This window comes from Ursus maritimus, unplaced genomic scaffold, assembly GCF_017311325.1.
Source record: "Ursus maritimus isolate PB19 unplaced genomic scaffold, ASM1731132v1 scaffold_6, whole genome shotgun sequence".
Classification (NCBI taxonomy): domain Eukaryota; kingdom Metazoa; phylum Chordata; class Mammalia; order Carnivora; family Ursidae; genus Ursus; species Ursus maritimus.
The window spans coordinates 30,592,875-30,615,668 of NW_024426774.1; the positions used below are offsets into that span (position 1 = coordinate 30,592,875).

The 22,794-nt window shown below is 35.7% G+C and overlaps 1 protein-coding gene across 2 annotated transcripts in view; it reads right to left on the reverse strand.

Annotated features, from left to right (window-relative positions):
* Window positions 1-22,794, reverse strand: part of SOS1 (SOS Ras/Rac guanine nucleotide exchange factor 1) — a 140,647-nt gene that overhangs the window by 29,368 nt on the left and 88,485 nt on the right. For both annotated transcript variants that reach the window (XM_040623134.1, XM_040623133.1), the window contains exons 9-14: window positions 14,034-14,161; window positions 12,591-13,246; window positions 3,436-3,517; window positions 2,517-2,639; window positions 2,118-2,221; window positions 747-969 (exon numbers count right to left, since the gene is read on the reverse strand). In XM_040623134.1, coding sequence (XP_040479068.1) covers window positions 747-969; window positions 2,118-2,221; window positions 2,517-2,639; window positions 3,436-3,517; window positions 12,591-13,246; window positions 14,034-14,161 — 1,316 coding nt within the window. The remainder of the gene's footprint in view (window positions 1-746; window positions 970-2,117; window positions 2,222-2,516; window positions 2,640-3,435; window positions 3,518-12,590; window positions 13,247-14,033; window positions 14,162-22,794) is intronic.

Sequence of the window (22,794 nt, forward strand, 5' to 3'; positions counted from 1 at the left end):
TTTTTTCCTCTAAAGGAGAGGGGAAAACCCTATCAGAGAAAGGTCTTGGGAAATAAAATAGATTCTAACATTAGTTTTTGGGAATAGTGAGGATCTTTAGAGTGGACAGAGATTTATAAATTTAGTTCTCTTTTTTTCATTTAGTTATTAAAAAATACTCTGCAATTCTAACTTCTAAATAGTCCCCATTTAAATGAGAAATGGACTTTCTGAGACAGTTATGTCAATGTAGAAAAACTAAAAAAGGCTATGACTGGCCATGACTTAAGTTCACAACTACAGGGGCGATAGCTAGCTTACTGAGCCCCGACCTTGTTTTGGGCAATGTGCTAATAATCACTGTATATATATTGACTATTTTCAATCTCACAACAGCCCCAGGAATAGGTACTATTATTAGCCCCATTTTAATCTTGAAGAAGCTAAGGGACAGTGATTGAAGTTAAACAAGAAGGCTAAAGTTGCCCAAGGATACCAAGCCAGCGATTGGTAAAGCCAGGATCTGCTCTTAGCTTTACCAGCTCGGAGTGACTGCAAACAGAGAAAAGCTGTAAATCCAGGCAGAGCAGGGGGATGAGGGAGTGAAAGGAGGGGAGGCCTTCTATGCAGCAAGGCTTTATTACTGCACGCTTCACGTACCAGCTCATTTATGTCTTATAACATTCCTATGAGGCAGAAAACAGTATTTCATTTAAAAAATTAACTCCTTTGAAATGATTTTTCAGCTTGAATGTCAAATTACCTACCGATATAGATCTGATTCAAGTAAAGTGAGTTGTCGAGCAATTTCTATTGGGTGTAAGGTGAGCAGGTCAAAAGTCTCTATGTGCCCAGGCCTGCTTATATGCCACTCAACTGTGGGAGGTGAACTCTGAAATGTAATATTATGACCTGGTCCATTGTCTCTTGCAATTTTTTTCCTTTGGATTATTTTAGTGATGGATTCAACCCATTTTTTCATTGCTTTACCTGAAACACATTACATTTTAAATGACATTTAAATACTTTTCACTCGATATTTTATTCTTTTAAAATATTTTAAAATCAGACAAGTGATACTTAAATATATCTTTGCTATTACAAAGTTCAAATGATCAAAACAAAAAAATGGAAGTTCCCCTTTACCATGCCCCTGTTCCCAATCCCAATCTCATTCTTCTTCACATGGGTAACCAGTGTTAATAGTCTGGTATATATTCTTCCACATCCTTTTGAAATATAATTAGAAAGTAATTTATTCATAGATTTTTCACCTCTACTGTTCTGAACTTCAGTTCAAAATATTATTTTATAATCCTCCATAGAAAAAGATGTATCTTGCACACATAGGATTTATAAGGATAGACTATACACCTTCACTGTTAATTAACACTGCATTTTATAAACCACACAGTGCCAGAGGATTGATTCCATCATGATAGTGTGCGTTTCTGATGTGGCTCTGCTTTGTACTCTGCCTGAAAGTACTCTTATTGAACCCTGTATTTTCTGATTCTCATTTAGAGTGCACTATGGAAATTAGAAACAAGTTTGTCTAGGACATTCTTAGACCTATATGATCATAGAATCTTTAAAACTCAAGGGGAAACTTTGGCATCATTGAGTCTTACTCCATATGTTACTGATGAGGAAACCGGAGTCCACAGAATCAAAGTGGTTTTGCCCAAAGTCATGTATCTGGTGAGTGGCAGTGTTCAGAACAGAACTCTTGTTTCTTGGCTCTCGATTCGATCTGCCCTGCAGCCTCTCTGATGCATGCTCTGTTCCCCGAACCGGGGCCCAGTCACTGGCGCTCTGACGGCACACCAGTTCCTAACTGTGCTCTGATACACATACCTTCACGTAAGTGCAAAAACAGCATAAATCAAGATTTTTTCCTATCCAATTCCAAAACAATCCCTACGTTGATTTACTAGATGAAAATACTTTGGGTCAACAGGGTGATTATTGAGCAATTTGTAGGTCAAAATGTTGTTTGATGAAAATTTTTGACTTTTTCAAATGGTTGTGCTGCCACTGTTATAAACAACTCTTAACACTGAACAATGACATCAGTTGATAGTCACCATATTGGCACTTTTATTACATATAAAACTAAGCACTTAAAAAAACCATACCTCTCACTGTTCCAATAAATTCTTCCATTCGCTGCAAAAGATCTGCATCCCTTTCAAAATCATAGAAGTGGTGCTCTACCCAATGCCGACATACATTTAATACTCTATGGCATTAACACAGAAGAAGAACTGAATTACATGGGAACTCAGATGTAAGTGTTTACCGTGATGAATCGTATAAATTAAAACAGAGTAATTCTTTCCAAATTAAATAATTTTATACGTGGCTTACCACTTTCAAAATTCTATGTTAATGAAGACTTATACAATAATTTCTGATAATTGCTCTTCACTCGTTTTACTTGTTACCTCCTCCTTGCTTGGGCAAGATCCTTATTTACTTCAACTCTGAAACAAGAGCTCAAGGCAGACTTCCCCAGTTATCTCATTACTGCTTACCGCAGCTGTACAGGCTGTATGTATTCTTTTCTAAACCTTTTTAGTTCTGCACTCAAGGGCTGATCTCCATTCTCTATGGCTATGCGATCAGCTTCTGTTGGCTCAGGCTCTGGAATTTCAAACCTAACATAAAACAGAACAAACTAATGAAAATACTAGTAATATCAAATTATACAAACAGAAAACGACACACCTTTTCACTAGTCAGCACAATCCAGAGAGCACTGTGAAAATTACTACAGATATACATACACATCAGTGAAAACAAGTAAGGCTTCTATAATATAAAAGGTAATGATCTTATTTTAATTTTTAAAAAAGAAATTAGTACTTGCCAATATAAAAAAACCCGAGAAAGATAATAAGGGATAAAGAATACATGTAAAGTCTAAAAATACAGTGATTGTAAAGTTATGGGACTAGTGTTCATTTTTGGCTCGTGTAATCAATCTGAATCAGCTACCATAACACTTTTTAAGAGTAATCCTTAAAGAGTTGACTGTTCCTTGGGTAGCTGAAACACGTTCCTTGATTATGGTGTTTGTTCACTGATAAGCTCCATTTTCTTCAACATGTGATGTATTTGAAAAGTTCTGTTTAGAACACCTAAATCATCAAAATTTAAATTTTCAGAACCTAAATTATACATTTTTATGTAGTTCTTTTAACTTGACTAATTCCATAAATTTGAAATTTCAAGTGCTGGGTTTCCATGTAAAACAGAATGCTTATTTCTGTACTTTAGTAATCAAAACTCAAAGATTATTATAAAATAAATGGTCACTGAAGAGATGTTACTTCTTTAAAAAGTACTCATGGACTACAATTTAAAGCTCATACAATTTATTTCTGAGAAACATAGAGGATCTTAGCTCAATCTCTTAAAAAAAAAGAATTTAAACATTTTACATTAACAGACCTTTCTATTATAAGACTCAGTAGTTCTTGAGGTTTACAAAAGGATCTGTATGTTGTAAGAAATGTCCGAACAAAATTGGGATCTAAGAAGAAAAAGGAAAATTATCTTATTAAAATCTTTTGATTCAGAATGATTAAAGCTTTATTATTAACATTTTCAAAAGAGATGAAACAGTCAATTTTAAAATTCCCAAAATGTACTGACCACACAGAATGCTTCGGACTTTATAACAAACTGCTAGCTTGAGTGCTTCCTAAATTAGTGTCAAAACCATTGTTACTAAGATTCTGTATCAACTTAGTTCTTGACCTCTGTACCCTCTGACTAGCTGAACTTTAACTAAAGTCCTCACGGGCTGCAGGAACGCAAAGAAAGGCAAAGAGCACGGGAACAAGCTCCCACCTACTACCTGGATCTCAGAACATCTCCAACTGGTTTCTATCTCCCTCGTGAAGGGAAAGGCCACAGCAGTAACCCGTTTCTCTTTCTCACGTCCAGACTAGTTGATCTAGGATCAGTTATCTAGATTCCTTTAAATCACATTAACAGAGCGTACAACTAGACGTCGGATCTTATAATGCTGTAGATGAACTTCAATACAGTTTCTCAATGATTTTATTCGCGAGAGGTCTTAAAACTGCTAAAAGAAGCTGACCTGTAAGTTATTAAAACTACTAAGTGTGTGAGAATGTGCATCTGGTTCCTTTCACAACTTAATTCCTTTATTTCAAGTAGTCATGCTAAGAGTTCAATCGTAAGAGCAGCAGTCTCCCACCCCTTCCATGAGTGGACCTACTTTTCATGCACATCTCCATGATGTGAATCAGGAGGCTGCCTGAGTGTGATCACTTCCCCAGCCCGGCTACTACAGTCTCTCCTTGACAGTTTTCTCCCAAGTTGTGGAGAAAGGCTGCTGTCATCAGCACAAGAGACCAGGGCTGTCATTTTCTGCATAGACAAGGGGAGAGACATCTTCCCACAACGGGGGGGAAAATCACTCCTTTCTATAACTCCAATTTCATCAAGGTCCACATTTAGTTGTAAGGCATTAAAAAGAAGGAGGGGAGAATTCACTGACTTTTTATTGGGAGCACCCTTTCCCTACCTTACCTTACGGACTGGGTAAGCTCTAATTTAACGATGAAGTCACCGAGAGCAGCAAGTACCTTTATTTTTGTTAGGCTTCACACTGCGGATCCTTTGTGAGTACAGGGTCTTTTATTAGCACAGGATTTACCAAGAATCAGAGTCAATTTGTTTGGAAAATTTCTACTTAGGCTGATTCTGTCTGATTAAGAACCATGCTAAATTTAGCCTTAACAAAAAATGATAATATATTAAACTCCCTCCCCCAAAGCAAATGTATGGATTTATCATAGAAATCTATTCCTAATCTATTGGTATATGTGGTCATCAAGATAATGAATTGATTTAAATATCAGACAACCTTGAAGTTATAATGCATTTTTAAGTTAAAGAAAATTCACAGAATAAAAACATACTGGTTTTAAATGCCCCTCTTCTCCTTTACCTTCCAAGTCTAGTGGGTCACTGATAAAAGTAATTTCAATATATACAATCCTTTAGTAATTTCCTCTCTGTTGGTATCTTATTGTTTGTCTTCAGTTACAGAGTTCCTCAAACGTTAAAGACTAATGTCTCATCCAGAAGAAAAGATTTTAGAACAGAAGGCTGTACAAGATTTTAAAACAGAGATTTATATCGATTTCATCACAATCCTCCCTTTCAAGAATCTACTTCCTGTTCTGCAAATCTATTTGTAAGGTGAGGCTACTCAAAACATCATATGTCTAGGATGCAAAAGCAGTGGCCACTGTAGAGATGCTGAGCTGTCCCTGAGGGAGAGCAAGCCCAGACCCATCGTAGAGAGTGTTCCAAGTATCCCTGAGCTGTATTCTAAATTTAGCCTGGCCCCTCCTTTTTTTAAAGGAACGTTTATTTCAGTCTAAAAGTCTAAAATCAATATTCCGATCCATTTCTCCTCAGATGCCACCTAAGTTAGGCTAAAAAGTTGTGGGATATCAAAGGTACTTTTAAATTGAAAAACAGAATAAAAGCAAGTTCTAACTGAATTATTCTATTTATTTATTTATCCATTTTGAGAGAGCAAGTGAGAGAGAGGGAGACAGAGCGAGAAGAGCACAAGCCAGGGGGAGGAGCAAAGGGAGAGGGAGACTCCCCACCAAGCAAGGAGCCGGGCGTGGGGCTCCATCCCAGGACCCCGGGATCATGACCTGAGCTAAAGGTCATGATCTGAGCTGGCTTAACTGACTGAGCCACCCAGGCGCCCCTAAATAATTTTTTTAAAGAAAACTGCCTATTTTTAAAGGCAAACTACTTTAAAATGGTCTTTTCATCTTCAACCAAAACATCTGGTCATTTCAGACCTTAGTAACCGATGACAACACTGGGAAAGTCATGATACGCCTCAGTGCCACGTCAGTCACATGGGGATCATATCGATTCCTGGTATCTGTTATGTAACGTTCTCAAAGGGCACTCACATAATTTATTCCACATGACTTCTGTGAAGTGAGTGGCGCTGATGTTTTTCCTTTCTACATGTGAGAGAAGGAGCTAAGACTTATCCAAGGTCACACAGTAGAGGGGCAGAGATGGAGCCAGAACCTAGACTGCGTGATTCCTAATTTTATGGTTTTTTCTACTGTATCACATAACCTCTCTGGATTAAAGGATCCCTTCCGGTTTCCACAGCTGTGACATATAAATACAAAGAACAATTCCATGAGTTATGTAATCAATATACAAACAAATAAATGATTAATTCAGAATGTAGTGGCAAACTGCTAATCCGGTTAACGGCACTAGAAAGTCACTGAAAAACTAGCAGTCCAACTGTGATTCTGTTAATTCTTGTTAAGCCTTCTCCCAGATCTTAGGAAGCAGCAGCTGTACCTTCCTGCACACTGTATTCAGAAGAGGAGTCTGTGAAGCGGGCAGCGAAATAAACACTCCCACAATCATCACTGTTGTACTAAATTCTAAAGTGACTCAAGTTTAAGTTGTTTTTAGCTTGATTAGAAATAAGAGCAGTCTTGCCAAAAAGAAAAAAACCAGCAGAAGCTAAAAATAAACCAAGAAAACTTGGCAAAGGTTTAAGGACTTTCAAAAACTATCCTACAGGCTGCATATATTCCCAGGCTTGTATTGATTTAGACTCCATTTTTAGTCTCGAGTGGTGCAGAACTGCTAATGAATGAAAAGCATGAACATCTGTTTTGAGGACATGACATCTGTATTGGAAATTTTACACAAAAAAGGGTACAGAGTCCAGAAGCTCTTTTTATCTCTATTAACTTCCCCCCCCTTCAGTGATTCTCACATGTACTATGTCACACTAACCCCTGGAAACCTTTACCTTATGGATGATGTGAAGAACTAAGATAACTGAGTATTTTAAAAATACTCACCAATAAGTACAGATGGTATAATTTTCTAAGAAAACAATCGCCTTTATCAGGCACTGATAAAGGCTGAGTGTTACCCTGGCTCTGTTGGTTGTGGGGCAGCAGCTATCTACCTGTGTTATAAAATGAGGTTTCAGAGACAGATGGAAGGCAAACACATAACAATACAAAAGCCAGGCTGCTTTGGTTTTAGAACATAAGCACGAATATTTGCGGAGAACATAAAATTGGCTATTCTGACAGTCTCTTTCTCTGTTTACCACTTGCTTGTGGATGTAAATTCCACAAACCTCTTTCTCAAATATAACCCCAGTTGAATTTCAAATGAGCAATGATAAAAGCTTCCTAGTGGTACTTCTTCGTTATTATTTCTACCGGATTCTCAAAGCCCTGCACGAAGTTTTCCAACAAGCTCACTATGCCTCCTCCCCTCTATACAACCTCTCCAGACAAACGGCTGCCGACTCTCCCGTCAAATCCCTGGTCCAGGTTATTCCAAACAGGAACTGCAGGGACTTTTCTCTGCTGGTCTTCTAGCTGCCTTGTCTCCTTCACTTGAGAACTATTCTTTAGTAATACTTCACCGCACAGTTCTGCAAAATTTTAGGAACTCAAAATATACCTACGTTAATGTTCAGAAGACAGTAGGTTAAATTCGAGGTGATAATTCAATCCTTTCTTCTTAGGTACCTATTTTGATTGACACTTGACATTTTATTTGGCAAGGTCAATGAAAATTTATGAAATATTTGTTCCATGGAGTTATTTATGTCAAGAATGCCCCTCCCCCACCACCATAGTGAACTGCTGTTAATCAGGATGTCTGTTCATGTGATAATTTTCCCTTTAATACAGCCATTTAAAAAGCCACAAGAAACAATACGCTTCTCAACAAGGATTTATAAACAATCACTCTTGAATTCCTTAAAAAAGGAAACAGACGCTATGCTGACGCACAAACACTTAAAAAAAATTATCAGAGAGTTTAAAAATAGAACAGCACTGCCCTATAGATCGAAATTGTTCAAAAGATTTTTTTTTAAAGTGAAGACACCCAAACTGAACTTATATAGGCCACAAACTCAAAAGAAAGCTAATGCAGGTTTCTAAGGATTTTCTGAGGGCGTAAAATAGCAATAAATGCCTGAAAGAAAATGATCAACTGGCTTAAGTTTTTTCAGTACCATTTTTAGAAAAGAGTTCACCACATATGGGAAACACCTTTTTCCCATACTTCAATATGAAAAGCTTTTACTTGCGTATAATATCAGTTCTAAATTTCCCCCACCCCAAGGTCACCTAATTTCTCTTAAAATAAGACTATCAAACCAGACACTCCATTACCAAACACTTCTTTACTCATGTCGTTTTAAGTCTCAATAATTAATTTGTACTTTATTTCCTTTCTGTAACTCTGAAACAGAAGTAAAATTCCTACTCTCATCTCTTCTTTGCGTAGATTGCTTTGTGCTCTCTTACGGTAGGTAAGGAAAGTCTCTTCATCTTCTTGCCAGATTCAGAATGATCTAACTAGAGTAGTGTCCCTTCTCCAGCATTTGAAATGGATTCCAAAGTTCTGATGCAGTTAGCAAATTAGTCTATGTCCAGAAAATACTGGATCTGACAAGCTATAAATCAGATTCCACATAAGACCTTTTTAAGGGTCTTTTAAGCGACAGTTAAGCACTTTCTAATTTACCTAAATTTAACTTTTTCTTCCAGAGAGCTCTCCTTTACAGAGCAAGCACCACCAGTAGGCTGGGTTTTGTTAAAAATTAAAATTATGATGCCCAATATCTAACTGTATACTAAAACGTATGCATTAAAATGGAAGTTTACCTACAGTCAGAGATCATTACCTATTTAAATAAGAGAAAAAAATTACTCTGCTTAAATCTCCATAGTAAACCTGCGTTTGCCCAATAAGGAACAAGCCATTTATATTACTGGCAATTCAAACCAATCAATAAATTCTCATTATTTTTATTATTTGATACACATATAAAACATATTATATTTTAATAATGAAAAAAATGTGCCTCACATGAGTCACTGTAACATGGTGAAAAGTACAGTCTATTAAGAATCAAGAAACCTAAGTTTTAGTCCTCATTCTGCAATTAATTAGTATGATTTCTGGAAAATCATATGCCTTGTGTTTTGTGTATTAGTTGAGGGACTGGTCATTTTATCTAACACTGCAAATCTATAGCTCTGTTTCAAAATTATTGTTAAAAACACTTGAGGGATCAAGTTGGCTAAAGCCACAGTGAAGTCTGAATTAAGTAAGGTTAAAAGTTTTTCTTCTGGCTTTTATGACAATTTCTGACCAACCCATAACCTAAAAAATGTCTGTAAGTGGTGCTTAGTGGATATTAAATTTTCTTATATATTACAGCTAATGTCTTTTATTATAATTCTGTACAACATAATAAAAATGTGCAAGTTAAATTTTAGCCTTTATTTCAGCCCATTTTGCAATGAAGGTTCTCCAATAAAAATATCTACCAACCAACCCCCCCCCCACCGCAAATAGAGCAGACCAATAATTCTAAACACAAATGGTAATGATCTGTTATTACTGTAGTGAGGCCTCAAAGTACATCTGAGCTGAAGAGACCTTAAAAAATAATTGCTTTCATATTTTACGAATTCATAGATGATGTTTTAAAAATACATTCCATATTGCCAGTAACATGTTCAGTGACAGAGCTTACAGAGGAGCTAAATAAACTAGTAATTAATACCAATTTGTAGGTACTGTGAACCACAACTCATGAAAGCTGCTTGTGTATTCCAGTTACACCAGTAATATACCTTAATGACCTATGTTAAAATATTCAATGAAGCTTCAAAAGACGATAGAAAAGAAAAATCTAAAAAAACTTGGCCACAACACTTCTAAAACCAACAGTGGCATTTTATTCCTCAAGAAATTAATGAAAGAAAGTTTTGAAAAACTTTAATTTTTTAAAAAAGCAAAACAATCTTGTCAATTTAAATGTGAATACACTTAACTTTGCAAAGTCCTATAAATCTCGAAATATCAGTGTTTTATACTAATTAGAAGTAAAACCATTGAAATTCCATTCTATGCAAAAGCTAAAAGTTAATATAAATAAGAGCAACTATCAAAAGTAATTAATAAGACAGCACGGCAAAATACTAAGTCTACAGGCTAGGCTAGCATCGTGGACATTAAGGAGAGAAAACTGCCAAGACTCCAGAAAAACCCTCAGCTACGTTTGTTCAAGTTTTGTTTTAAAGTGTCCTCATTCAAAAAGTAAATAAAAAGCACAGTTCCCAGAAAATATTTAATTCTAGTTCTGCAGCTGCTTACTAATAATCCTAGTTAGTTCTGTGAAATGCAGCAAGCAGTTAAAAAAAAAAACAAAAACCTTTATCATCAACAATCGAGTTTTACAGAAACAAATATATTAAAAAATTTGGAATCTGAAAATGCTTCCCAGCTCCAATACCACTGATTTGTGACAGTAACCCCCGGGAGTCCTCCTTAGCACTCTCCACTTACACTGCTCTAGGGGAAGAAAAAAAGTAAAACTTCTATCTTACGTGCATAAAAATCCAAGGATTAATTTTACTCTAAACAGTCTAAGAACTCAAAACAAAGGTATTTAAAATAAAAGGATGAATGGTTTAGAATGCTTATGCTAAAGAAATCAGTGAATCTTCTAAGACCCTTAAAAATCAGAATAATGTGGCAAGAAGAGCAATCTGAGCTTGTATAACCTTAAAAATTCCTTAAAAAGCACAGAAATAAGTATTTTGCAATCACAAATTTCGAGTAATTTAATGAACATTTCTGTAGTTGTATTCTAGATCTTAAGGAGCAAACAGGAGCTGATGAAGATCACAGATAGGTTGGTCACATTAATTACTGAAAATTGTAGCTCTCAAAAAGTTTTATATGTAAAAGAGATCCCAGAAAAATCTATTTCTTTTTCATGTAAAATCCCAGGCAGCCTATTTAACTTTCCTGTGCTTTGATTTGTTTTTTCATTTTTGAGTCAACTCATTTTGAGTCACTGACTACAGAAGTTTCTAGATGAATCCCAGACTAGTCTTCTTGCACTATCTTCAACATGTTTCAGCTACTGCCTGCTACTACCGAATGGAATCTGTTTAGAGAACCCAAACTGCTTTTAATAGCCTACGGAAAACACTAAAATTTTACTATGGAAAAGGCTAGAAAAAGAACTATCAATTAGAGGCCAAATCAAAATCAAAAACAAAACAAAACAAAACCCTGGCTTATTTATCCTAAGACATGTGGAGATGATGAAACATTATATTCATAGACGTGCTTTGATTATCACTGACAAAAATATTCTAACTTGATTTTACTTTTTTGCAAGGAGGCCCTGATAGTTTCCAGGCCATTTAAGTAGTTCTGACTGGACATTTAATAAATTGAATAGATCAACATTATCAAATGCTATTCGTCTTTCTTACAGTGGAGTAGTTAATGGGTATCTTTGAAAGTTTAATTTAACTGGTGCCAGAACAGCTTCCAGAGAGAACTGAGAGCCTATTTAGAGGACTTTAAAAAAGTGAAAAACAAAACCCCCACCTCCCTCAGAAACACACATCTCCTAGAAACAGGAATAAATTTAAGCAAGAAGTATAGGGATGGAGGTTAACTTTCACCATCAACTACTCAAGAACAGCATTTATAAGAGTTATGTTTGAGTTTATATGTCTTTGTAATACAAAACATTCTTTGAAAGTAAGTTTACATTTATATTTACAAAGAGCTTTCACATGTTGTAGTTCACCTATTCTTTCCAATAACATTCTAAGGCTGCTGTTGCAATGTTGATTTTTGAGATGGAAACTGAGGTTCTGGGACCTTAGGAACTGTGATAAAGTGAGGGTGTAAATCCAGACTTGGTGCTCTTTCCACTATACCATATGCTACAGTGTTGTACAATTTCCAATCTTTTTATTGTGTAGGGAAGCTGAAGGCTGAGGAACATTGGATTATCATGGGTTACTTTACTAGAAGAAATAAAATTACCTTAAAAAAAGAATCATGATGTCTGCTCCTTAACTCTCAAACACTACATTACATTCGATTCAGCCTCCACTAATCTAGGTAGTTTGGACATGCTTGTCTCTAAAAACTGCCCTGCCAAGGTAAAACTGTTTTCTTAAATGACATCGGTCATAAAATGCAAAAAAATATCGAAAACTTTAATGACTTTCAGGACTGCTAAATTTAATTAAGTTTTAGGAACAGGAATTAAGAAAGAACAATGCTGTGCATATCTGTACTACCGGCGCAATTTTGGTGATGGACATATGCTACAATTTTTACTGACTTTATCATCTCAGTAATGGAAAGAGAAGAAAGAAAAAAGAAAAAGAGGTAAAGGTTGTTAACAGGACCCTAATGATGATTTATCACTACTTTTAGTTTTGCTTCAGCCACTAATTGGATAAATCTAGCCAAGCGATTTTATTTTCTCATTTGTAATTCTGGTTGTAAAGTTAAAAATAGTATGTAAATGTGGTAGAAAAAAGTATAAATGGCAGTATTTTTAGGCAAAGGAAAATGAATTCGGAATAACGCGGAGGATCTTTTGTTGTTAGTTTGCTTTCTATTTTAGGCACAATGACCTGTGCAGCAAAGAAATCAGCTGGAAGTAGGAAAATAAAAGTGACAGGCGACTCTTTCTTTCTTACCTGCATACATATGGTATGTGAGCCTCTCTATAAGTTTAATAACAGTTCCCGCTTTGATAATTGGGATTCCAGCCTTGGGCTGCATGTTTTCTTCAAATATTATATTCTCTTCAGAGTCAGGCTCTGCAAATCTATAAACATCGGCACTAGGGAGCCTCATCTGCTCCTCCTTCTCTTCCTGCAGCATCGTCACATCGAGCATCCTCTCCAGCGTACTCCGGTACTGTAAAGATATCAGTGCTGCCATCCAATTGTTTTTCTCTTCAGCTGACTTGGCAGAAAATATAACACTATTTTCATCTTTTAAAATTATTTCAAAAGCATGCTTGTACTCACTGGTGTCATCTTTGTCATTAATTTGTACCTTTCTCATGAAAAACTTTTCTTTAAGACGATACTCTGCGTTGCTAGCACCAGGGAGTCTTGGCTGCCCATGGTTTGATTTACAGCAAATCATTAAGCCATCAAAGAGAAATATGTGTCTTTCATGTTTGGCTCCTACACGTGTAAGAGTTCCTTCCATTATAAATTCATTGCAACACTGTCCAATGTCTTTTCCCTCCCAACCATCAATATTCTTTTGAATCTCGTTCATTTTCTTGATTGCTAGTTGTTTCCCCTTCATTTGCTGACTATAAAACCGACATGCAGATTCACTGGGATAAAGGAAAAAATATTATTAGTACACAGACGACAGACAATCTAGAATTCATGTAAATAAAGGACAATGTAAAAGTACATTTTAAAAAGTTGCAATGAGAAGGTTTTCACTAATTCTCCAAATATATTAGTGTTACAAAACTGTACCATTTTAGGAACTAAAGCAACACAGTAGAGACTTTTTTTAGTGCTCTAAAAAGAACAGTGACTATTGACAAATTCTACTCTATAAATTTAGCTATGGAATGATTATTTCTACCTTGGCTACTAAATATTTAGAATGACAAATATTAAAAAGTAGCCCAATATAGTGGAAAAAATCATTTAAGAGACTTAAAAAATCATTTAGAAATGTTTAAGTGGACAAGACCTAAAGCTAAGAAACATGCACATATTATAATTAAGAAAGTGGAAGCAATGTTATCTGAATTAATACCTCAAGTTACATAATCCCTAAAATAAAGGACACTACGAACTTTACTTTGACAGAACGATGATGATGACATAAAGCTACTCAAGACATTTTTCTGTCTCTCCTTTAGCTTACCAGTTGACTCTCGGGAGGTCTTGTCTGGGAGTATGCAAGGAAAATGCACAAATATGAAAGGTTTTTCAAACAATAACAAATTCTCTTGGCTTTGATGTCACTTCCTCTGAAAGACCAAGCTTGTCACTAAAACTATTTTCTTCATTGTTTACTTGAGGAGGGAACTGGGATCCCTGAATTTACACCAGAATACGCACGGTGAGAGGGAGGGTTATTAAGAAAGTAAAAATATTCACCTCAGTCTTCGTTTTGCAAGACTTTTAGAACATATTTTTTCCATACCACTCTGAACATTAAGCAAAGCTGTTATTGCTTGTTTCAAACATTCCTTGTCTTCTTGATCTTCACTCTTTTCTTCTAACTGCTGCAAAGTCAAAATGACAAAGCTGAACCCGCAGGACAGTTTTGGACAAAAAGAATAAGCAGCTCATTTTAGTCAAGAATGAAAATAACAGTGATTCAACTCTTTTTGCCACAATAAAATTTTTACACGTGTCATAAAGCATATTCTTTTAAAAAAGCGTTTTCTTCTTTATGTATTACTTTCTGTATTAACATGCAACCAAGTTTCCCACATTAAAAAAAAAAAAGCACAGAAGGAGTGTGAAAAGATGTCACACCTTGTGACAGGGAGCAATGTGCAGTTTCTCACATGCATATGACTGAGAAGAAATGAAGGACATAAATTACCTTCTTACCCAGCATAGGATTTGCACAGCAGTAAGCACATAGATGAGATTTTGTTCTCAAGTATGGAATTTGGTCTTAGGTTTCTGATTCCAACAACACTACTGTTGCAGCAACAGGATGGTTAGGAAGATAAATACACAGAGGAAGATGCAACATAGTGGAGAGGAACTTGAAGACACAAAACCTAGGACCAAATTTTGCCTCTACTTCTGTGTGACTTTGGGGCAGATTATCTGACTTCTGAGTTCCACTTTTCTCAACTGTCAAATGAGGCTTGTCAAAAGCCTGCCCTGCCTACTTAATGGGGTTCTTATTAAAAATCAAAGCACTTTGTAAATGGTAATGTACAGTATACGTCTAAGTTGTTTTCTTCTTAGTTCTACTACAGAATTAACATTAGTATCAAGAGCTTTGTCAGTGTCCACAGGTTAAGATTTAAGAGTGAAACTAGAAATGTGCATATTAGTGAAACTCAAGCACATTTTCTATTAGTGGCAAATATACCATATATGCTAGACAGAAAGTCTGTATTTAATAAGGATTGAGTCATCAATAACCACCAATTATCAATACAACAGGTGGCTATAACTCAAGCAAGCATTGACTGAGGTATGAGTTACAATAAGTAACAAGAATTCAGTCAACTTCTCAACCTGTTTCTCGCTACCGAGAAGAAAAAGTTAAGAAATAACATGTATCAGTAATTTTTCATGCAACACTTAAGAACACTTACACTCTATTATAAAGGAAAAGCCATGAGAAATAAAACCATAAAATATTCAAAGTTTTCAATGAGCATAATTATTATTATTTTAAGGATTTTATGTTCTTAAGAGATATTCCTTAAAGATCAACAACACATTCCTTTCCATTTTAACTGATAAAACACATACACACATACTGATGACTTGTGAAAAGTAAACGTATTTCTTACTCAAAGCCTAAACCATTTTATAAAAATAATTTACTTAAAATATCTTAAATGCTCAGGTATTCCAGAAGTAGTAAATACCATATTGTGATGTCTATTTAATGCTCAAGTTTTATTATCCAAATTTCTTATATTAAAACCTCACCATAATTTCAACGAGACACAATCTGCACTCTTTAGTCTCAATTGTGTTGTGTTTCATGATAATCTCCCAGAAAAAAAAAGGGAAAAATGTTTTTTTCCCAAAGGATAAAAAAAACTTTTATATATATCAAAAAATACTCAGATATCATTTACTCATAGTATGGCTCTTCACTATGGCCAGCTAGATTAAAGGAAGTCAATGGCCAAGGGTTCATAAAAGAAAGCTATTAGGCTTTTACTTAATGGATATTACTGGTAGGCTCAAGGCTGGACTTTGGGCATTCTCTCAAAACACTCTCCATCCCTATCGTTCTAAAACTATTTGCCTCTCATATGGCAGTATTTTGGGAGACAAAATGTTACCATTAACCTTACTGAGTTTAGGCTTCCAAGGCAGCAGTCTCACACTGAAGGCAATGTTCATCAAGAAAGGGCAAAACTGTATGTGGTGTAACAAAAGCACCACCAAAGAGAACTATTTCACTGAGTTGTTTCAGAATGTAATCACTCAAACATTCCAGTCAATAGGATACTAGGTAATTTTTTAGTCTTAAAGAGCTGGCACTAAGAGACAGCAGAAAAAAATATTGAGTCCTTCATATTCTATCCTTTTATTTTTTATATTATTAATGCAGGCGAATGTACCTAAAGTCATACAACAACACACAGTTTTAGCACACATAAAAAGAGCATGAAGGTAACAAACCCATTTAGACGTGATTTGTTTTTGTTTTTTTTTTAAAGATTTTCTTTATTTATTCGACAGAGATAGAGACAGCCAGCGAGAGAGGGAACACAAGCAGGGGGAGTGGGAGAGGAAGAAGCAGGCTCCCAGCAGAGGAGCCTGATGTGGGGCTCGATCCCATAACGCCGGGATCACTCCCTGAGCCAAAGGCAGACGCTTAACCGCTGTGCCACCCAGGCGCCCCCCATTTAGATATGATTTGATTTTCTATTCTAAAAATGTTTCAAGCTTCTGGGTCTTTTATCTACAATTTAACTATAGCATTTCAAATATAGAATATACCAATATCTCAAAAATATTGTTAATACATTTTAAAACCACAAACCCAAAGTCTATGTCAAACCCACAAGACTTCACTAACGAAATAATTTTTAAATGCAATTTTCACCTTCATAGCATTACTCAAGCATCTAAAATAAATTTCAATGTAATAAATGACCTTTCTTATAAGCATTTTTGCTTAACATAGCTGACTTAAACTGGGCAATGGTGCAGAATAGTTGAAGCTAACTACCATCAAAGGGGTGGCTTATTGTTGCTACAGAAACGAAGGAGTAGCAAAGAGTTCAACTAATTCACAAACATCTAATGGCTTCCTTTTGTTTAAAAAAACACCAAACCTTTGAATTCATGTTTTTATTTCTAGAAATTAATTTTTCCAACATAAGATTACACAAAATGAAGGAACTGCCATGTGCTTGATGGTGGAGGCAGGCAAGACACAGGATTTCTGGACCTCAGTTCAAGAACCTTTTCAATATACTAACTAAAAAACTGATATAACTTTGAAATACCTATTAAGAAAATATTCACCAAATAAAACCTGTTCCATTCAAATAGGTAAACTGCAATGCACAGGATGACAAAATATATAATCAAGAAACATATTATTATCTAAGGTTTGGGACAGAAAATAAAGATTTGTCTTTATCTTAAATATTGTGTATATATATAAAGAGCTTATCACAGAATGGGAAAACACAAGCAAAGATGGGGATCGTGTTTTGATTGTGGAATGGTTACCTGTATGCTCTATGATGAGATGCTAAGAACAGACTACAAAGTGAAAAATACATGGTCAAATGGTAAATTTAATTTACTAGTCCTATAAATGAGTGTATGGAATATTATCCAAATTATTCCAGAAACAACAAATTAAGCCAACTGCTCCCGACTCTTTACTATCTCATAATTCACACATCCCATTAAAGGCTGAGCATAAGAAAGGCAATAACCACCAACTATTCTTTTACAGTAGCAGCACGACTAAAAAGTATGGGTGAAAAAGATGAAATTCATAACTAAAATGAGATTTAGAGATTGTCTGCAGACTTCAATACTCATACTACTTGTTAAGTTAGAAAGTACATTTCATAATCAGTTCCTTTCCCCTCAAAAGTTCTTTTATGAGTAGTGATGTCATATATGCAGATAATTTTCTTAAAATACACAAAATTTCAACCAGTAAGTGATGTTAACGATACTAACAAAACTTGGTCTTCTCTTAATCAGCCTAAACTCTCATTTCCCCCCAAGGGAAATGGAATAAACAGTACAAATTTGTAGCATAAACAGCATAAATTTATAGTATAAATAGCATAGTTCTTCCATAATTATGATTTATATAATATCCTTATTAAATCAGCTAGTGGTTGAAAATACAAAAATGAAATCTTGAAATATAAATTGTAACATGACTCATAATTCACTGTTTGGAAATAAAGGCAAAATTCTCAAAGCTTTTTGAGCAGAGTCACAAATTTTATTGAGATAATTAAATGCGGTCCTTTGTATACTTTCAGAAACTAGAATATTAATAGCAGCTGCATGGAAAAAAAAAAACTCAAAAGGGCAGATCAAAAAGGGAAAGCCTATCAAGTCCTATTTGGAATGAACTTAGCAAATATTTGCCCTTCACTGTTTCCCCTCCTACTGCTGTAAACACCACAGCTATAACAAATACTGCAGAAAAGCTATAAAAATGCAAGAATTTCCAGTACTCCCACAGATAACAATTATATAATCTGGACAGAATGTAAAAATAACTATTTGTAGGCACTGGAAAACATCTAAAAGAAAGCATAAGCCAGCAGCAGCAATTATTCTTGAAAAGCTACAACTAGCAAGTGTATATACACTGGAGAGATTAAGGCTTTCCCCAACCTCTCATGGCAACACAGTGGGGACGAATGAGAGGAAAAGAGCCCCTACAGGCAGGTCAAAGAGTACAATTTAAGAGGAAATTTAAGGGGGCGCCTGGGTGGCACAGCGGTTCATCGGCTGCCTTCAGCTCAGGGCGTGATCCCGGCGTTCCGGGATCGAGTCCCACATCAGGCTCTTCCGCTATGAGCCTGCTTCTTCCTCTCCCACTCCCCCTGCTTGTGTTCCCTCTCTCGCTGGCTGTCTCTGTCGAATAAATAAATAAAATCTTTAAAAAAAAAAAGAGGAAATTTAAGGGGGAAATCTGGAAATGAATGAACTGCAGAAGGGCTGAAACCCAAAATCTGAAAATAAACTCTCTCCAAGTACCTGGCTGATTGCTAAACCTTTGCATGCATGGGAAGATCCCCAGGAAATCTGGCAAAAAAGCAGGGAGAGACCAAAGAGGAATCTACTCTTAAAAGAGCTTTAATGGATGAGTTCTGAGGCTTTTTAAGAACTGAGTTTATTCCCCAAATGTACGCAGCTCAGGTAGCAGAAAGCTGAAGTCTTACTGGTTTCAGGTGCCAAGGGATAAAGCTTAAAGCTGACAGACCAGCTGCATATTGGAGGGGAAATCTCCGGGTGTAAGGGAACCAGAGAGGCTGTACCCCCAAATCTGAACACAATGTGCCCAAACACTTGTCTGACTGCCAAATCATACATGTGTAGGGCAGACCCAAGAGAATCAGCTAAAAAAGCAGCATATGGAAATCCTAGAAAGTGAAAAGAGATATCAGTTGCTTCACAAACAGAGGAGACAAATTTGCAGCTGAGTCAAGGAAAGTTAACTGCCTACCAAAGTAAAAAACCAATAATCCCAAAACAAGAAACCCAACAATCCTCAACACAATAGAATCCAGAATTGTTAACGAGCAAACAACAGGAAAATGTGACCCATGTTCAGGGAAAAAAAAAAGTCAGTAAATAGAAAACGACTCCAAGTGGGCCCAGATGTTGAATTTAAGAAAAGCTTCAAAGTGGCTTTTATGATCCTGTTCAAAGAATTAAAGGAGAACATGGTCTTACTAAGTGGACAGATAGGGAGTTGGTGGAAACTGTGAAACAAAATCCAAACAGAAATTCTACAGTAAGCAAGATAATAACTAATAGTTCTATTGACAGATTAATAAAAAGGACTAAATTGAAGAACAAGGAAGGATAAGATTTAAGAAAAATGAACAGTCTTATAGATCTGTGGGACAACACAAACTACTTCAACATGCATGTAACTGTAGTTCCAGAAGGAGAGGAAATGAAATAAAAATGGCAGAAAATGCAAGTAAAATGGAAAAGCAGTTAAAATCTGAAGTGTGGAAAGGAGTTTGAAACTTTAAACAGGATACCAATCCTAAAAAGTATTAGACATAACACTCATTTATGAAAATAAAATACCTTTTAAAACCATGTCCCTGTTTTTATCAGAGAGAAAATTACCAAAATTATAAATGCACCTCACAGTTTGGTTGATTTAAAATTTAAAATCAGAGTAATACAATAGTCAGAGTAGTACAATAGTTAGCTGTTTATTGTATATTATTACAATGGCTACTGAATTACACTATCCTATGTTTAACTTTAGACATTTAACGTCTGCAGTCATTAGCTCACTGCTTTGAGTCCATAGTTACTGGGTAAGAATTTCCAAATTTAGAAATCTAGTTCAAGGGAATGGAAGCTAGACAGACCTCTGTTGGGCGTACTTTTATGACAGAAGCTATGTTTTCTAAATATTCTCTTATTGCTGGTATTAAGTCATCAGCTCATGGGCAGTATAAAAAATGGTCTGAAGCATATAGCAGTTAAACCAGATGCAAAACATGAAAAAAATAGATGAAAAATGATCTAGAGTAGATGTCTGATATTGTCCAGCTCCCAAACTCAAAAAGCAGCAAACCAAAGCCACTAACAAATGTATATAAGATGTTTGTAGTAAGGGTTTGCAGAGCAGATTTCTTTACAAAGAGCTCTTGGCAGACCGTGTGAAGGCCGCTAGGGGGTGTTTAAAGTGTACGACGTAGCACAATTGATATTTGACTCCTCCAACTTGTTTTGTGTAGCATTAAAAAAAAAAAAAGACTATTTTGGGAGGATAAAACCTCTTAATTTTAACATTTCTCAATCTTTTATGCTAACTTTTCCACTCACTGTACCATTCAGTTCTAAGTTTTTATCTGTAATCCTTTCCCACAATTCCTACACTTAAACATTTGCAGCTACAATTTTTGTAATATTTGCAATCTTATGGGGAAAAAGGGCCAATCTCCAAATCAGTCTGCTATGCAAAAATCTAGAAATATTAGAAAATTTAATGTTAAATTTTGTTTAAAAAAATTTTTTTTTAAGATTTTTTATTTTAAATCTCTACACCCAACCTGGGGCTCAAACTTACAATCCCAAGATCAAGAGTCACATGCTCCACCAACTGAGCCAGCCAGGTACCCCAAATGTCAAATTTTAAAGCAAGAGTCTAACTATGTGAGTCTTCAGATTAAAGCTGTTAAGTGTTCATATTTTCTAAAATAAAGCTTGTGATCAAGATAAACACTGCAATGTTATAACGAAATAATATCAACTACAATACTTACTATTCTGTTGGTCCTCAATTTAAACTTACTTAAAAACACATGGTTGTTATGATGTGTTAAAATTAAACCCGGACATGCTTTCTCTCACTTATTTTGCTAATCTTGTACTTTTTATTAACAATAAAACCTAAGAAAGGTATAGAGATTTAAAGAGTTAAATTTTCTATTTTTTCATTTAAGACAAAGCATACGTGATAACCCCAAACCCAATTATATACACTTAGTCTTTTTTTTTTTACACTTAGTCTTATTCAGATGATTAAGTTAGTAATTTTGTATTCCTGTCCATTTTTACCTACCTATGGTCCATTCTGCCAAAATCCACTGGCTTTTCGCTAGACTTTTTTCCTTCTTTTTTAGATTTTAGTTGTTTATTTCAGAGAGAGAGAGAGGGAGAGCACAAGCAGGGGGAGCGGGGGAGGGGGAAGCAGGCTCCCCACTGAGCAGGGATCCCAATGTGGGCCTCGATCCCAGGACCCTGGGATCATGACCTGAGCCAAAGGCCACCCAGGTACCCCTTTTCACTAGATTTTTGTGACTAAAATTAAATTTTAAAATCTAAGATCAGAATGAAATGATATTAAATTGGCTTAATATAAAATTATATATATATGTGTGTGTGTATACACACACACACATACACACACACACACACATATATATATGGGTTTAAGAAAGTCATTATATACTGGAAAATCAGAAAACCAAAACTGAATACAATTCTACAGCGTACCAAACACTAATTGTAATGGGTTGAACTGTGTTCAGGTTCTCACCTCTGGTACCTGCAAATGCGATCTTATTTGAAAATTGAGTCTTTGCAGATATAATCAGGTTGAGATGAGGTCATATTGGATTAGGGTGGGGCCTATACCCGCTGACTTAGCACCTTTGTAAGACAGAGGAGAAGACTTGGATGCAGAGACAAAAGAAGAACGTGGAGCTGTGACAACAGCCACGTGAAGATGGAGGCAAGGAATTAAGTGATGGCTTCGATAAGGCAAGGGCTACCAAGGATTGCTAGGATCCACCAGAAGCTAAGAGGCAGGATTCTGCTCTAAAGTCTTTAAAAGGGAGTATGGCTCTGCTGACACCCAGTCTCCAGAACTGTGAAAGTACAAATTTCTGGGTTTCTTTAAGCCATGAAGTCTGTGATGCAGGGAGCCCAATGTGGGGCTTGATCCCAGGACTCTGGGATCACGACTTGAGCTGAAGGCAGACGCTTAACGACTGAGTCACCCAGGTGCCCCAGAAATGCACTGTTTTAAAAGGGTTTTATGTCAGAGACTCCACCAAAACAACAACAACAACAACAACAACAACAACAACAAACCAAAACCAAAACAAAAAAACCTACTAGAACTGATAAATGAATTCAGTAAGGTCTCAGGATACACAATTAATATACAGAAATCTGTTACATTTCTATATGCTAATAACGAAGTAGCAGAAAGAGAATTTAAGAAAACAATCCAATTTAAATTGCACCAAAAATAATAAAGTACTAGAAATAAATTTAACTAAGGAGGTGAAAGACCTGTTCTCCAAAAACCATAAACACTGATGAAAGAAACTCAGATGACACAAATGGAAAGATAGTCTATGCTCATGGATTAGAAGATCAATACTGTTAAAATGTCCATCCTACCCAAAGCAATCTACAGATTTAACATAATCTCTATCAAAACATTAACATTTTT